At 52.2% G+C, this 15,611-nt stretch overlaps 6 protein-coding genes across 6 annotated transcripts; all 6 read right to left on the bottom strand.

The window, feature by feature from the left end:
• Positions 1-90: 90 nt before the first annotated feature.
• On the bottom strand, positions 91-1,875 carry DICSQDRAFT_134916 (uncharacterized protein). Its single transcript, XM_007363964.1, has 4 exons — positions 1,384-1,875; positions 1,159-1,328; positions 1,034-1,105; positions 91-979 (listed from the first exon to the last, which is right to left on the bottom strand). Exons 1-4 carry the CDS (start codon positions 1,723-1,725, stop codon positions 499-501), a joined length of 1,065 nt encoding a protein of 354 aa, XP_007364026.1. The 5' UTR covers positions 1,726-1,875; the 3' UTR covers positions 91-498.
• A 791-nt stretch (positions 1,876-2,666) lies between these two features.
• Positions 2,667-4,179, bottom strand: DICSQDRAFT_102803 (SET domain-containing protein; the record flags this gene model as incomplete). The annotated part of the gene is made up of 4 exons (XM_007363965.1): positions 2,667-2,881; positions 2,942-3,353; positions 3,414-3,895; positions 3,951-4,179. 4 exons carry the CDS (start codon positions 4,177-4,179, stop codon positions 2,667-2,669), a joined length of 1,338 nt encoding a protein of 445 aa, XP_007364027.1.
• Positions 4,180-4,299: 120 nt separating this feature from the next.
• Positions 4,300-6,906, bottom strand: DICSQDRAFT_83176 (uncharacterized protein). Its single transcript, XM_007363966.1, has 11 exons — positions 6,701-6,906; positions 6,542-6,644; positions 6,283-6,479; positions 6,143-6,230; positions 5,989-6,094; positions 5,789-5,935; positions 5,410-5,740; positions 5,242-5,357; positions 5,064-5,179; positions 4,657-5,013; positions 4,300-4,595 (listed from the first exon to the last, which is right to left on the bottom strand). Exons 1-11 carry the CDS (start codon positions 6,897-6,899, stop codon positions 4,379-4,381), a joined length of 1,977 nt encoding a protein of 658 aa, XP_007364028.1. The 5' UTR covers positions 6,900-6,906; the 3' UTR covers positions 4,300-4,378.
• Positions 6,907-7,221: 315 nt separating this feature from the next.
• On the bottom strand, positions 7,222-11,192 carry DICSQDRAFT_153982 (uncharacterized protein). The gene is made up of 28 exons (XM_007363967.1): positions 10,990-11,192; positions 10,475-10,683; positions 10,281-10,416; positions 10,123-10,218; positions 9,999-10,069; positions 9,836-9,940; positions 9,574-9,767; positions 9,344-9,515; positions 9,218-9,293; positions 9,153-9,166; positions 9,052-9,093; positions 8,934-8,990; positions 8,868-8,877; positions 8,784-8,801; positions 8,694-8,719; positions 8,606-8,631; positions 8,511-8,551; positions 8,434-8,458; positions 8,353-8,380; positions 8,258-8,297; positions 8,104-8,204; positions 8,001-8,047; positions 7,938-7,950; positions 7,853-7,880; positions 7,738-7,795; positions 7,665-7,689; positions 7,476-7,605; positions 7,222-7,417 (listed from the first exon to the last, which is right to left on the bottom strand). The coding sequence occupies exons 8-28, from the start codon at positions 9,463-9,465 to the stop codon at positions 7,259-7,261; spliced, it is 1,086 nt and encodes a 361-aa protein (XP_007364029.1). The 5' UTR covers positions 9,466-9,515; positions 9,574-9,767; positions 9,836-9,940; positions 9,999-10,069; positions 10,123-10,218; positions 10,281-10,416; positions 10,475-10,683; positions 10,990-11,192; the 3' UTR covers positions 7,222-7,258.
• A 583-nt stretch (positions 11,193-11,775) lies between these two features.
• Positions 11,776-13,707, bottom strand: DICSQDRAFT_179437 (uncharacterized protein; the record flags this gene model as incomplete). The annotated part of the gene is made up of 19 exons (XM_007363968.1): positions 11,776-11,863; positions 11,925-11,949; positions 12,001-12,058; positions 12,105-12,132; positions 12,192-12,251; positions 12,315-12,415; positions 12,481-12,520; positions 12,572-12,587; positions 12,645-12,656; positions 12,717-12,741; positions 12,797-12,917; positions 12,973-12,998; positions 13,060-13,077; positions 13,130-13,139; positions 13,196-13,252; positions 13,314-13,355; positions 13,415-13,428; positions 13,482-13,560; positions 13,622-13,707. Coding segments are annotated over 19 exons (906 nt in total), but the record flags the coding sequence as incomplete, so codon positions are not given.
• Positions 13,708-14,588: 881 nt separating this feature from the next.
• Positions 14,589-15,525, bottom strand: DICSQDRAFT_55452 (uncharacterized protein; the record flags this gene model as incomplete). The annotated part of the gene is made up of 3 exons (XM_007363969.1): positions 14,589-14,987; positions 15,080-15,258; positions 15,321-15,525. The coding sequence occupies 3 exons, from the start codon at positions 15,523-15,525 to the stop codon at positions 14,589-14,591; spliced, it is 783 nt and encodes a 260-aa protein (XP_007364031.1).
• Positions 15,526-15,611: the final 86 nt, after the last annotated feature.

The raw sequence follows: 15,611 nt of genomic DNA on the forward strand, positions 1-15,611 counted from the left end.
TCCCGGATACCGCTGTGATCGACGTTAGAATTGCAGTCTCCATAACACTATTGTTGCATTGGAGTCCTGAAATTTCGCACCACAGTGCTCCGGGAATGAAAAAGATGATTTAAAGATTTTTAGGCCCTAGAGCGTCCATAAGCCGGTCGATTGATGCTAAAGTCTCGGATATGGCGAATGTCCACGGATGATCCTCCTCTCCGCATCCTCAGAAGCCCTGTTGACAAAGGTGCGGGTGCTTCTTTCTGGAACTCCACTACGGCTGCGGACTCGTCGAGGTGCTGTAACTCGATTCTCGCCATCTTCCCAAGCATGATGATAGCTGACGCGCCGCATACCAGCATTTGCGGAAAGAACCCTATGGCATCTACAAAGAATGTGGTCAGCGACTTCTAACAGACTTGACCCGCGGGTCTTCTGGCGGGAGGATACTGAAACTCACCGATCAGGACCCCTATGAACCATCATTAGCAAACATTTCACAAGCTACATGACACGTCATATCGACTTACCATCGAAACCTGGAGCGTCAGGCATTGCGTTGCGCATTTGCGGGATGAGCAGGACGATGGCGAAGGTGATTCCGAGGTATTGCAGCATTTTCTCCCCGCGATCTACTGACCACGAGATCCCCACCAAGCCTATAGTCGCGTGCGCGAGCATCCAGCTGGTCCCGAAGAGAAGCAATGCATAAGCTCGAAGATCCGCTGGTCGACTAATTTGGAGAACTAGATCCCTCGTGGGCATGTCTGACCCCGATCCGCTCGGGATGGTGACGGCGCTTTCCGTGTCGCTGGATAAGGTGACGAAGCTCGATGTCATGGAGATTGTGGCTAGTTTCTGTATAGGCACGGTTGCGTTGTCCGCGGTGGATACCGCTCGAATCGAGGTTGTCATGCGGTAATTGTCGAATGGGTAAAGGCGAGCTTCATGCACATTGAGGACATGATCGTCATCGAACTGGAACATGTTCTGTATGCTGGAGTGCGAGTCAACTGATTTGCATATGCACTTCAGGGCCACAGCCGCCCACCTGTCTCTTTGTCCGCCGCCTTTGAAGAACGGGAAGAGGTCGGGGTTGTATGATCCCGCGGCCCCCTCCTCGCTGTACTCGTAAGCCTTTTTTATACTCCTCTTAGTGCGTGAGTGACCGCTTACCCATCGACGTAGAATTCAAGAGCCATAGACGGCAGCCCGCAATTTTGGCTGCCGTGGGTCCCCTCGGATCCTTCGAGGACAAAACCGTCCCCGCAACCAATGATTGACCAACGAATGGTCAACGCAGGCTCGTCGACATCGACGTCGACGTCGTCACCGAATAGCACAATCTTGCACTGCTCGTGGGTATCTCCGTGGCACAAAACAGGACCAAATGAGACTTACTCCAGGTGTGTTAGCTGCTACATCGTCGAGCATGCTCGCAATGGCAGAGGTGTTATCATCGTCCGGGATGAAGGCAAGGGAGATGGCGGCGGTGAACAGCAATGACAGGGTGACTGCCATACTGACGATGACCATAGGTCCCAGCGGTATGATCCCGGCTCTGGTGGTAGGTGGCTTCTTCACATGGGGCTGTGGCATGGCAATGGGCTTTCCGGTCGTTGTGCCCTCGGAACGAGCAAGCCGATTCGGAACATAGTAGCTGTCCGCTACAGATGCGGCGGACGCCGCAGAAATCGGCCTGATCAGGCCAGTGGTGGAGAGAAAGGAGTGACGAGTCGACATTGCGGTGTCGAAGAAACGAGCGGTGGTGTCGTCAGGAAGGCAGAAAAGTATCAGAGGAGAGGTGGGGCGAGTGAACGGCCCACCAGTCGCACCGAAAGCTGTTCATGATCCTCTGCGTTATATGATAGCCTCGATTCGACTAATGCTTCCATGATAGCCTCTCTGGCTCGCGCATTTGGTCTCGGTATGATGATACACATGGGGCTAGTGAGTTCTTTCGACAGGAGTCATGCCTAGCTTCCCTCGGTAAGATTGCAGCGTGCGGCGTCTGGCAATAGAGCGCTATTACGCCTCGAGGAGAATGTCCACCTTAGGAAAACCGTGCCCCTCCATGGCCGCGAAGGCTATATACGGTGGCTACCGGTGTCCCTCCTTCCTCATACCGTGCCCGCTGAGCCCATTGCGAGTGAATACGCATTATAAATATGATCAGATCATCGATTGGTGTATGCCGCACCTAGTTCATGTCTGCAAGAGCGAGAGTTAAGATTGCCCGTCGGACTTACCATGGATCTCCCGAGACATATCGGAACAAGCTTCCTATGTTCGTAGAACCACGGTCATTTATCTGACTTCCCCGTATTCCATACTTCGCGCCTTCTCGCGAAGGGGATGGCGGACCACTCTGAGTATCACTCCGCGCGTTCGAGAGCGATTCGGCCGCACTAAGCCCGCCCTAGAAGTCGGTGCATCTGACAGTCGGCTCCGTTCAGGCTGCTGCCGCCGCCATTCAGTCGTTAGACATATGACCTAGCATGCTGCGCCCTGTCACGCTTAGGCATGCCCGACTCCATTGCATAATCTAACATGTGGGATTGACTTAGCTTCCCACTACGATGGGAACCAGTGAGATATTCGCGGTTACAAACATATCTGTGTCGGACAGACATATCATGGCGTTGGGCAGTTCTGTCGCAGGGTGCTACGTCTTGCATAGGCAATCATTGCTCTGCTAACATTCCTGTCAATACACTAACTTCCTCCAGCGGCCCTCCATTATCTCCCTCTGGACCGAAGTTCTGCAGAACTGACGCCGCGAAATCAAGCGCGGTCTTAGCGTGCCTTCTCAACTGCTCCTCGTCCGCACCTGCCATTGCACTAGCATCCGTGCAGGTTAGATTCCACAGAGTTTTGGCTAGCTCAAGCGCGTGCATACCTGTTCGACGCCGTCACGTCAGTTGACCGGTGATGATAGTGTATGTTCCGATCGTCTCACCAATCTGTGGGTAGTTCGGGGGATATAGCATCACGTAAAACGCCAGCAGCGTCAGTCCGCTGTCTATGGCCTCTGAGTATGGTCCTTCGTGCGAAGTTTTGCTGAATGCCTCGGACAAGGCTGGGAGGTACGACTCGTGCAGGACGGGAAGAAGCACTGCCGGCAGCCGCTCAAACGATCCAGGGACTGTCGGGACCTGTACATCCTGGCTGATGTCCCCGAGGGAGAAAGAGCGGAGGGCCGCATCTAACGTTCTTAACTCCTCGGCGCCTCTCATGGGTGGTGTGGGGACGCGCTCGATGCGGCGCTCGAAGGTGCACAACCTACAGCCACACTCGAACCCGTAATTCACGTGCAGCGCATCCTGGCGCGTTTGAAATGGAAGAGCCGGATCCAGATATGGAATTGTGACCTGCGTGGGGTGTGAATGCATGGTCGTGGAGGACGTGAGAGTGCATGCGCGAGATCTGACCTCGTCTCCTTCATTGATGTCACGTAAGGCGACGACTTCCATCCTCACCGGCTCCGAAGGTGCGAGCATGTACTTGCAAGCCGCATTCGGGACGCATGAGTGATTGAGAAGACGGCTCGCGAGTGGGAACACGCCATGGGCATAGGAAGTGAGGTGGGAATGCAGGATGAAGTTATTGTTGCCAAAGCGCGAGTAGAGATCCTCAGCGAGTGCGACTGTCCCAGCCGTCTGAGCAGCTCTCGATAGGCATAGAGGTGGCACAAAGCCATCTAACCTCGGAACCTTCAGGAGGTTCAAGAAGGTGCGTCCGGCATCAGTGAGTCTATCCGTCCCCCAGGCCTCAGGATCCGCGACCAGTTGGGAGAGGAGTATGGCATCCACTTTGTCATGGGGTGTCAACGCTTGGTACTGTCCTGAAGCCACAAAGGCATTGTAATGTTTGCACATCTTCCTGTGATGGAGCCTCCACTCCCTGTTCTGACCTGGCTTGAACGCCATGTAAGCGCACGGAACCAGGGAGCGGATGTCTCCTCGCACATGTCGTTCCACAGTACCAGGACGAGGCGCACCCAGAGCATCTCATAAGCTCCACTGCTTCCGACTTCAGCATATAGCATCCATCGCATCTCCTTCCTTTTTCCGTGAGTAGAAGACAGGTCGAGAAAGCCGGGACGGACATGATCGTAGATCCAGCTTTGATGGGAGTTTTTGCAACGGCAGCATTCCGAGCAGTGGGGTGAGGGTCAAGTCGAAGCAGATCGCCCATGCAGCACTTGAGAGCGTCGGGTCAGTAATTGGTGCGCAAGCCAGACCCGCAAACGAGTGAGGGGACGTCGTAGAACGTCTAGAGATTGTGGTCGCTCTCAGCGATGATAGGCGCCCCAAAGGAGCTGGCAGTACCGCGTAGATGAGGATACAACAACGCGGGCGGGACTCATGTAAATACATCGGTATGCGGCTACATATCACTCGACATCGATGTTGACAATTTTGATATCCTCATACGGCTTATCGAGCTTGTTCGTCTTGACGTTCTCGATCGCGTGCACGACTTCCAGTCCGGACAGCACCCGACCGAAGATCGTGTGCTTCTTGTCTAACCATGGCGTAGCGTTGGTCGTGATGAAAAACTGAGAGCCGTTCGTGTTAGGACCCGCGTTTGCCATGCTGACAGTATATGGCCTGTGTGCGCCATTCAGCTCTTTCCTACTCAAAGGACGACATGAGCTCAACGGCAACTAACCTGTCATGCTTGAGGTCGTCTGAGAACTCATCCTCGAACTCCCTGTTCCAGATAGATGTTCCACCGGTACCGTCGCCAAGGGGGTCCCCAGTCTGGATCATGAATTTCGGAATGACGCGGTGGAAGATCACACCCTCGTAGTAGCCACTGCGTGCGTGTCCTACGAAATTTTCCACAGCTTTCGGGGCCTGTTGGGGGAAGAGGCGAAGGTGCATATCTCCGAACGTTGTGTGGATCGTTGCACTGTTCGCCACGGGTGACGGACCGCCCTTGATTGCCGGCGCGGCAGCAGCGATGGTTTGCTCTTCGCGCGTTGGTCGCTCGTTGAAGATATCACGATCGCCGGATTTATCGTCCCTGTTATCATGTTAGCGACGAACACTAGCGGGATATGGGTCGTGACATACTCAGGTTCAGAGCGCGTGAACATATAAAATCGCTGGCGCTTATAGGCAGTACATACAAGGGTGGGGTCGCGCACGCCTTTCTCGGCAAGAAGGGGGTTGGCGGATGCAGCTGCGGCCTAGTTCAAGAGAATACTTGTGAAAACCGCAGTTGTGGTAGCAGGGTTTGTGGAGAACGCACCAACGTCGTAAGCCCCTTCTTCGCCGGTGCACCCTGGTACAATGTGAGGTGCATGAACCGGACAGTTTCGTCCTTGCCTAACAATCGCACAACTCTATTCGTGACAGTGTTCACGACTGCGCAGCTTCATGAGCGACATCCTGCAAGACGTTTGCCAACAATGCCTACATTTGATTCCCAGCAATGTTGGATAGATTACGAACGAACCGCTCTCGTCCCAGATTGCATTAATCCACATTCCTGGTATGCGATCGTCCGTTCCAGGAAGCTCTAGCTCGCGCTCGGCAGCTAAGCGACGTCCGAACTCCATATCTTCGACCTTGTATATTGCGGTACCCGCTTGCTGCATTTCCTGTATCGCGGCGAGAGATTCGTCATATTTTCGAGCCATTTTCCCCGAAAGGAAGGAGAAAATGCGTATTTGCCGGTCAGGAAGGGAGAACGTCACGAATTGTGAGGAGTCAGGGGATAGTGTGATACATGTCGGAATGGCCTTTGACTGCAAGACAGGGTGAATATATATTGCGCAGCAGATAGTATGACGTACCTTCTTGAACTCGTACAAATCTGTGTCACTTTTGTAATTCCATAGGCCGCGGACGTTCTTTGGCAGATCGAATGGTTCTGATGGTTGCCAGTACTCAATAAAGCCACCTTCGTCGGCGGATATAACACAGTTGTACCGGTCGCTATACTGCGCCGTAGTGTCAACTACACGGAACCTGACGAGGGGAGGAGAATACAAACCGCCATGACGTGTACGGGAAAACGGTGCAACTTGTCGATGACTTCCAGCGGCTTCCCGTCGCCCCTTCCGTCGTACAGTCGAATGGTACCCGAACCGCGTTCAGAACTAAGCGACAAGTTAGGAAGTCGCGCAGACACGAAAGCGGTCACGTACATCGCAAGCACTCCCATCGCCTGTCCACGCTTATGAACCCAACAACATGCGTTAGGTTTATACCCCAAAGTTAGCATATTGATGTTGTCTATGGCCAAATGGATGAGATGGTGCCGCCGACATGAGGAAAGAGGACGCACCGAAGTTGATAACATCGAACACCTTCGCCGTCCCATCCTCGGCAACGCTTGCGAACAGCTGACCATCCACACTGGCGGACACGGCAACGATAGGTGCGAGATGCGCGCGGTAAAGCTTCACGAATTCTACGCCTTGCTCTTGTTTCTTCCAGAACTTGACTTGTCCGTCGACGGACGTTGTGATCAAGAATTCTGTTCTAAACGGGGAGGGTGATGTCGCTCGGTCATAGCTTGGGCAGAGAGGGAATAGGGAGGGTACCTTGTTAGGACGTTGAAATTGATGACATCTCTGTGCATGAAACTCTTGTAGTAGCGATCCGCGCTCGGGAGGTGATCAAGGTAGAGCTTCTCGTGGGGTAGGACTACAGGACTCCGTTCAAGTGGGACGATGCGCAAGGCCTGACCATGCAAGACGCACCCTTCCGCTTCTTCTTTACGACACGTCCCTCCGCAGCGGCAGGCATAGGCATGGGACCTACTTCGTCGTCGTCGTCATCATCGCCTGTGTCCATCTGGTCCTGTCGTTCCTTCACATCCTCCAGCCTACCGGTATCCGAGTCTTGACCGTTCCGAGACCGCTTCCCTAACATAGTCGCGTTGTCCTCGGTCTCCGACATGTTTATTGGCACGAGAAAAGGGGCGGATTTTGGCGGGAGATCAAAGAGCGAGAAGATAGAGGGATGTGGCTCGGAGGAGGATGCTCGGCGCGTCGCGCTCGGCATACGCGCCAGTGGCGGAAAGCCGCACCGCGCGCGCCACTCGTGGATACCGACACGCTCGCGACCTGTTCCTCTATCCTGATACATGAACTTATCAGTCCTTCTCTGAGCTCTCCTCTACACAATGTGACACATATCGTTCGGTCATACTACAGGCCGTCCCGGCGCACGCTTTCTCATGGCGCTTCTATGTGGACTGCTTCAAGATCGACGTCCATGTGGGAATTAGTATGCATATTGAAGGCTAGTACAGGGCTCTACGACTGCAATTGTGATATGGTGGTGAGCCTTGGCTCGCATACATCCGAGATGTGGCAATCAGGCCCTCCGGTACACGAACGGGGACTGCCCGAGATTGTAGGAAGTAGCGATTCTGGAGCTTCGACAAACGTGATTGGCATATCATCATTGTGCGTCTGTGAGTTAAGATTCTGTTATTAAGAGATTCATGACGGACGGGGTGTAGGTACTCACATGCACGACGCTTGAGTCAACGACGCGGCGGCTTTTTGCCGGTAGAACGCGCTGCAACGCGCTGAAACCAACCCATTCCGTATCCAAATCTTTGTTTAATGCTTGGGCTAGTGTTTGACGCAGGTTCAACCTGTTCGATACTTTATCAATAAGCCTCCGGGTCACTAGCGGGTCTCGTAATTCCCTGACGTTACAAGTACCGAAAATGCATATACTAGTAGTCTACGTCAGATATATATCCTTCAATCATGAAGCATCTTACCATGGGCTGAAGTGAGGCCGAATGGGATGACCATGACGCTGGTATTCACAAACAGATCCTAGTGGAAGGATCAGAATGAAACTTACACAATGCCAAGGGCATAGAGGCTCCTTACAACACATAGACAGGTCATGCCAAGCATGCTACTCAATCCCAGACATCAGTGTTTGCACAGACCAACAGAAATGAGGCCTGTTCACCTAGTGAATGCCCCTGAAAATTGGTGTCAGCACCAACTGAAGCACATATTAAGAGTGCCTCACCTGTACTAAAGATGTAGATACTCAGGACCTTCAGAAGGGCATCAGTTCTTATATTATATCAGTTCATTGGTGTTCCATGTGAATGTATTGTAAGGATAATCACCGCTTTATTCCAGTATGCCTTTTCCACAAGGTGATTACAAGGATTATTGCTATCCCAAGATCACCCAGGGCAACAGGGCCATAGGCTCCAGCTACAAGCCACTGGAGAGATATCATAAGTCTTGAACACATCAGACCTATATCACCTGATTGACCTTGTAGTGAAGCCAGCTCTTGTAGGTGGGGTGCATGAAGCTGCAATAAAGCACACTCAATGTCACAAAGTCATTGAGATGATTGTAAAACTTACACTTGTGCCATCACAGCTATGGAAAAGCCTAAATATGAACCATTGAGTCCTCTTTGCATAAGGGCCTATGTATATACTCACCAATTGCGCACAACAGGGTCATTGTCTAGAATGAGATCACTACCTGTTGCAATGGAAGTTCATATGAATGGTCATACCACTGCTGTGATGAAAATTTGCTTATAGACTGGAGGTAAGACTGAGTAGAATGAGTGAATTGATTGTAGTCTTCCCATTAACACGAGAACCTTACCGAGGTAGACCCGGCGGATGTAAAACCTGTAAGTCGCCGATAGGAATTGAGTGCGCTATGTAACTGTGACAGGTGATGACCACTTTACAGTTGGCAGAGCAGTACAACCATAGACTGATGCATGATATGGTCAGTATCTCAGCCGTTCAATCCAATAGCTGCCGCATTGGTTACACACCACTGTCACAGGTAGAAGCTGCGTTGATTGCGACACTACTCGCTCACTTCATGATCGAGTCGTGCCAAGAACACTGTCACACACCGCCAGAGTTCTATAGCCTGCGTGAGCAACTACGGTGCATAGGACACCAACTCCCAACAGACTTACAAAGTTGCAGACGATAGAGAACTTGGATCGCCATAGGAAAAAACCAAGTAGTAATAACTGGAGTTCAATGCTTCCCTCCAGAGTTCCTTATAAACTTCATTCGCCGGCATTCACTCACCCCCAATGCATAGACAACGCCGTGTGTACCGTCTCCGCTAAACTGTAGAAGGTGCCGTCAGCTAATCGCATGCATAGATGTGAGTTACTGGGGAGACTTACATCAAAGCAGCTACCTGTAGGCTGACGTCTCAGTGATAATCCCAAGGGATAAGTGTCATACATACTAAAGCCCTAAGCACACGAGGGTCCTTGTAGGTGTTAAAGTACCAGTATACTTGGCATAGCATGATGCCGTAGAACCTGCCCCATGTCAGCGATCAGGTCAAGGCTTGTATAGACAAATCACATACAGCAACCCGACGAGCAATCCGAAAAAGACCCAGGCAAGACTAACTTGTACGTCCGGGATGTCATCGGATACGAACGCGAGCAGCGAGGTTGAAATGGTGGGCGACGAGGAGATTGGCGACATCGCAGTAGGATAGCCTGCTCGACGTCTTCGAGCATCAGAATATATATCTACTTTGACGAACACGTGAGACGTCGACAACGTCCCCCGTAGTTTCACGATAGGCGGTACCTGATTCGATAAGCTCGTCGACTCGAAGCTTCCCCGATCGGTGTTTGTCCACATGAGGCGCCAAACGACACGTTTCCGCACCTAGAACGGATGGATGGTACAGCCGGCCGAAGGTGGCGGGGCCTGAAGAATATCCTGAGGGTTCGCGGCGTAAGCGGAAGTCCGATTGCCACCGTCGATGCGGTCGTGAATTGCTATCGATATCAACGTCGGCGAAAAGTGAGCCTCATACCCTGACTGAGATAATGCGTCAACGACGAACCGGGTCAGCACGAATCAACCGACCATGTGCTGCCTCATACGAGAGTGGTCGATCCCACAGCATCAGACAACGCGTGGATGAGTCTTCGAGTTTATTTCCCTGATACTGAGGGTCTGAAAGCTCAGGTACACGGGCATTGCAGGACGAGAAGTCCAAGACGTGCCTTCAATGTGGCATTGCGGAGCTGCCAGGGCCCTTGTACCAGACGATGCATGGCTTCCACAAAGAGTCCACCTGGAAGATCAGCTGTTATTCGTTGCATGCAGGATAGAAGGAGCGAACCGTACCAACTCGCTATACGTAGGCATGCATGCTCTCCAACGCGGACGTATATCGCTCATGACACGTCACAGGAGCATAATGTGGGTGGAGAATCTTGAACCCTAAATTCGAAAGCAGATTCGATGCCGTGGGCCTTCAACTGAGCAAACGCTGAAGCACTCACAATACGCAGGACTGCGCCAACCGATATAGAATGTTACGTGATACCTGTTAGGTAGAAGACCCCTGTTGTTCCTAGCGCACGGTGTGCTCTAGTAAAAATAGAGTAAACTCATGAGATGGGTGCCCCGGTAAGTCAACTAATCGCCGTCAGTAGTCTCAAGACCGACGACAGTTCAGCAGCGGAGACTGACGCACATTGAGATTGCACCATGAAAACGGTGCCGTTAATGTTGAGGGCACTTACGATATCGCCTAGACCAGAGTTAGCTGCAACATGGACATTGTAAATTCTAGTACCAATCTTCCTGCACAGCTACGCCGATATATTGTATCAATTCAAGAGACCACGCCGCCATGACTGCGTATATTCAAGATGATCACCGTTGTGAAAACGACCTGGAAAACTGATGCAATGAGTGTTTGCATAAACGTCCGAGAAACGAGTGAGCCGTTCATGCAGGAAGATCGCATAATGAGGCCGCTCCGGCCTGAAGCACGGGGTTACAGAGGACCGGAAAGGCCCCGAAGGTTCGAAGAGCGCCATCCAACCTACTCTACCGCAGTAAAATTTCGTGTAAGCCGTGCAAATTATGTGCATGACTCGACGTGTAAGTATCAATACGTACACTGCAGCATGATCTCGGTGCGTACGCGCACCCGATCCTCTGCTGCCAATACCGTATAATCAACTAGAGTATTTTGAGACTCACCTGATTGTGTACAGTCGAACAAAAATTGCACGTAGCTCTTCTCGATCGCAATTCTTCGCAGAACCGACAGCGCGTGTGCGATCGTAAACGTTCAAGCTTCAAGGAGGGTAAACCGGGCCTTCGGTCAAGCGGCCGATGGTCTTCCCGACATATTCCCTATCTCAGGGCAGCAGTCGGTGGGGTCGTACGTATACCATGCACGTAAATCAAGGGGTGCGCACAAGCTCAAGAAACAAGATGAACGGAAGAGGGCTAGAGCCTAACAGCGATGGACGTAAAAGGAGTCTTGTCTGCACCGCCACGCCGACACTCAGAGATTGGCGCCGCTGGCAGCGCTGGCAGGCTAGGCTGTGGCACTCGTTATACATCCTTCCCCTGGATATACATTGTAGTTGCTATTAGCAAACAAGAACACAGAAGTAGTTGACAGCGAGCAGGGGGCAATGAGGATTTAACGCCATAGGACTAGGATATACAGACACGAAGTTGTACGTAAATTCGCATCCGCAGTACCTCGGGGAGATATAATATAGAAGCACTGGTCCTATCATCCAGGTATAGGAATGAGCTGTCCGCCGACGTCTGCTGCCAAGGGCGTCCTCTTCGCCGTGATCCCTTAGCCCCGAGCGATCAGGCCTCAGGTTGGGCCTGCGGGCGAGAACGCCGATGAAGTTAGAGGCTTACATGAAACAGTGCGCAGGTATCTGCACTGTCTCAACAAGTGGCCCTGTTTCCCGCAAACGTAATGGTGCCGTCTCTTCTCCCGCATTCTTCTGAGGATTGTTGCCAGGACTGAAAAAGATTGAGGCTGATCACGTCGCTCTCTCCTCCCGGCGCATTGAGCTTCTCGGACAAGCCGCGTCGGAGGTTCAGCCTGAATATGTACCGTTCACTAGCTATAGCATACGACAATGCAAAGCCCACTTAAGACTTACGTGACGAGCGTTGCGTTTGCATAGACTATAACTAATATCAGGATCAGGGGACAAGGCGTGGAGGCAAAGTGCGCACCTGTGGCGGCTGCTTGGGCAAGTGGAATGATCACGACATTCTTGCCTTCAAATACCGCCTGCCAAGAGTTCAGTTCAAGGAAGAGTAAGGCTCGGAGGACTTACGATCAGTAAGCACGCGATGCTCAGAATACTGCGTTTGCATCTGTAAGTCAGCTACTCGATTGAGCGTCATCGAGATATTGACTTCACCTGGTGACAATGCCCGTACTGAACGCATTGAAGATGATCGTATTGAGGAGAACGTTAGTTCTACGCACCCAACGATTAATCCTTTCCTCTTCCTTGAGCCCCCGACTGCGCAAAACAACTCACTGCTTCACGCCAGTCCGGCTAGCATGGAGGGACAAGCTCAAAATACCGGCTAAAGCCAAGTCTCCTAGGACAGAACAGCCAAACGCCACGGATACGAGCCACTTCGTGAGATAATCACTGCATTCAGTAGAAGAATTTTGACACCTCCTAGAATGATGGCAGTTACCTTCAATCTCAGCCATTGCGCGAAGGTTGGTTGCATGACCCTTACGCGCCTGCTTCAGGACGGGTCGTCTGAAACGAGAACACTCACTCACAACTGCACTGTCAATACTGAGGGATGGAAGGTTAGAATTGTGGGCCATATCGTCGCACGGGATGCGAGCTCACTTATGATGAAAGCTGTTCGAATAAGGACCAATTTAGAGTGACGTCTGCATGTGTGTCAACTGCATGACATACCTGTGGCAGTCGTCATGACGATAGCCTAGAAACAGTTCGGCATCACAGTCGGCGACCAAGAATATGAGCAAGTCACTTACCGCTAACACGAGGAATACCCACTGCCATTCTGAAGGCAGGACTTGGATAATCTCATCAGTATCCGCACGACGAAATGATGCCTCGAATGTCTCACATAGGTAGGTTCGGCGGATATAGACACTAGCGGCGAGCCCATGAGCATTAGTGTCTGATATCTGATAGGTATGTAACTTACTATTGGCACAATATGATACACAGGTACTTGGACAAGACACCGATTCATTGTCAATAACTGTAGTTCACGGGGTACTGAAGAGCTTACAATTGAGATAGGCATGAGCTGCAGGACTAGATCAGCATCTGTGTGTACAGTAGCGTTTGCGACTACGTACCGTGAGCGAGCTGCCAATAGTAAATTGTATTAGCAAGTTCCATTGTGTAGTAAAAGGGCTGCATACGGAGATAGGCCACCGAAAGCGTCTGAGACCCCGTAGTTCCCAACGGCGTAGTAGTAGCTACATAGTGACCGGTGAGCTCATATCCCAACTCCAGTCACGGATATATTGAAGAGTATACCAAGCATGCAATATGAGACCAACGTCTATGGCGTTCGCGACCCTATCGAGCAAGTGTTACTCGCCAAGTGCCAAACCTAGACAAACGACAGACCCTCTCACATGATCGCAGCGACCTACACCGGATACTTGGTCAGCCCCGGACTTGCCCAAAACGATCATCACTCACTACGGCCTTCAGGTCCATGGGGTCCTTGCGGTACGTCTGGAAGTACCAATACGCCTGGCATATCATGATACCATAGAACCTACAACGGGTCGGGTGTAATCAGTCTTGACCATCACCGGACTCGCACTGGATGCACGCACAAGAGCGCAAAGCCCACACCGAACAACACCCATGCCATCGTAGCGCGCACCGGGGGCAGGACGACGCCGTTGTCTGGCAGAACCATTGTGGTACCGCGAGGTGTTGACTGTATGAAAGGGAAGGTGTCTTCGCTCTCCGACGAGCAAGGGTGGAAGTCTGGCGGACAAACAGGAAACTATGAAAACAACGTCGCAATGTATAGGACGCACAGACATGAAGAATGGTGGATCCGTAGCATGGCTGACGGCCAAAGATCGCTTGGGTGCGAGCGATGTAGTTGCTAGTCGCTGAACGACGGACCCTCGCCGAGAACTACGTGGAAGACTTCCATTCACGCCGGCGGGGCGCGCATCTATAAGTGGGCAGTTATAGAATGAAAATGACATACCGAGGGCCAGCTCGGCCGAGTAGATGCGTCTCTGGCCACCGCCTCACCTTCATGTTTGTCGACGGAGTCTTCACGCGCCGTGAGCGTTTGATTTGTAGTCAGCACCATGGGTGCAATAGCGAAACAGGGAAGAGGATTAAAATGAAGTCCCACTATTGCCCGTAGTCCGTTTCGATCAGCTTGATTGACAGTGCAATGGATAAATACTAGGGTAGTCAACGAGCCGCATTACGGTATAGCAGCAGTCCTACATGATCACGCACTCGTCCTTCCCGTTCCCTTCCGCCAAGAACGCCTTCTCTTCCTCGGTAGGCGGGATCCCCTTCGCCGCTCGCGCCTGGATCGCCTTCCTCCGACTTTCCCGCTCTGCCTTCGCTCGCCTGGGTCAAGGATAGTGATATATGATACAAAGCATGTGCGAGATGAATTGGAATGGTGATATCGATACAGTTGGTGGCGTCGAGATTTACGCCATGCCGAACAGCGGCGGCGGTACGAAAGATAGCGTAGAACCATTAGCAGATGTGTTAGGTTTCGGCGAGCAGCGTTCGGGCGGATCGCGAGAATCATCAGTTGTGTCAGATGTCGAGGGAGCAATGGAACGGGAAGATGGAGTCGTCAACAGGATAGTGTGACTGCACGTCCGTGAGTGATCCACTGAAAATAAATGCAACAGAAATAACGCACCGGTCTGTCGCGGAGAATGGACTGGACCGTGAAGATGACGAGGAACCAGACTTGGCGTCGGAAGAAGGAGGTTGCGCCTTCGGTTGACTGTGCGTCCGCGGAGCTGTCGAGGCAGTTGCGGTGGCGCGTTTGATAGCAGCCATGGCTGCAGCCGACGCGGCACTCGTCTGGTTCTGGACATTCGCCCATGTGTTCGTAGCCGCTGGTTGCCTCGACACAGATGCTCGAGACGTGGAGCAAGAGTGATCTTTGGGGAAGCGGTGTTGCGGGCAGAACTGTTGCTTACATGACTGTCGAAACAGGGACGAACAGTAGCAAAGGGAGAGAAGGGAAGCTCAGTGAGGGACAAACCCTAACAGCTTGAAAACAGGAAAATGCTCACATCACAACGTATAGGCGAGAAGAGCACCTTGCCACATTTGGGTCGCGCGCAGTGGGGAGCAGCATTCGCTTTGCCCGACCTTCCCGTCATGACAGAGCACTCGCTGTTGATGTGTCGCTCCATGCGAATATTCGGGTCCTGGCCAGGGGGTATGGCCACAGGAGTGTTGCAAAGAGGGCCTGGCCCGGTTGTGAGCGGCGCGCCCATAGGTCATGAGAGACAGGATAGATGGTGGACTCACAAGATGGGGCAACCCTATCAAGCTTCGCAGCATCGTACTGTGCGCAGTGGTGGGCAGTAGGCAGAAAGTGTTCGCCGCAGAATGGTTGTGCGCAATGCTGACACTTGAACGGGAGGAAGTCGACGAGAAGACAGGTCGGGTCGGAGCATTGCTTGCCGACCTCGAGAAGCTGGACGTCGCGCTCGGGGGTGGCTGAACCGGACATGATTACAGTGGTATCCAAGAGGTCGGTGGAAGCAGAAGATGGCAGTCAATGGCAAGATAGTATATAGATGCAATTGTTTGAGACAG

This window comes from Dichomitus squalens (assembly GCF_000275845.1).
Source record: "Dichomitus squalens LYAD-421 SS1 unplaced genomic scaffold DICSQscaffold_7, whole genome shotgun sequence".
Lineage (NCBI taxonomy): Eukaryota > Fungi > Basidiomycota > Agaricomycetes > Polyporales > Polyporaceae > Dichomitus > Dichomitus squalens.

What these genes read in the sequence shown, in the direction of transcription:
- DICSQDRAFT_83176 (XM_007363966.1), bottom strand. Translation starts at nt 6,899, where the DNA reads ATGTCGGAGACCGAGGACAACGCGACTATGTTAGGGAAGCGGTCTCGG. An exon ending in AATTTCAACGTCCTAACAAG is followed by an intron (nt 6,480 to 6,541) that starts GTACCCTCCCTA and finishes CTCCCCGTTTAG; the next exon opens with AACAGAATTCTTGATCACAA. An exon ending in AACATTGCTGGGAATCAAAT is followed by an intron (nt 5,358 to 5,409) that starts GTAGGCATTGTT and finishes GAAGCTGCGCAG; the next exon opens with TCGTGAACACTGTCACGAAT.
- DICSQDRAFT_134916 (XM_007363964.1), bottom strand. Translation starts at nt 1,725, where the DNA reads ATGTCGACTCGTCACTCCTTTCTCTCCACCACTGGCCTGATCAGGCCG. An exon ending in CTTGAATTCTACGTCGATGG is followed by an intron (nt 1,106 to 1,158) that starts GTAAGCGGTCAC and finishes TTACGAGTACAG; the next exon opens with CGAGGAGGGGGCCGCGGGAT. An exon ending in GGCGGCGGACAAAGAGACAG is followed by an intron (nt 980 to 1,033) that starts GTGGGCGGCTGT and finishes CTCGCACTCCAG; the next exon opens with CATACAGAACATGTTCCAGT.
- DICSQDRAFT_153982 (XM_007363967.1), bottom strand. Translation starts at nt 9,465, where the DNA reads ATGTCGCCAATCTCCTCGTCGCCCACCATTTCAACCTCGCTGCTCGCG. An exon ending in GCATGACCTGTCTATGTGTT is followed by an intron (nt 7,796 to 7,852) that starts GTAAGGAGCCTC and finishes TCCTTCCACTAG; the next exon opens with GATCTGTTTGTGAATACCAG. An exon ending in GCATTTTCGGTACTTGTAAC is followed by an intron (nt 7,606 to 7,664) that starts GTCAGGGAATTA and finishes AGTATCGAACAG; the next exon opens with GTTGAACCTGCGTCAAACAC.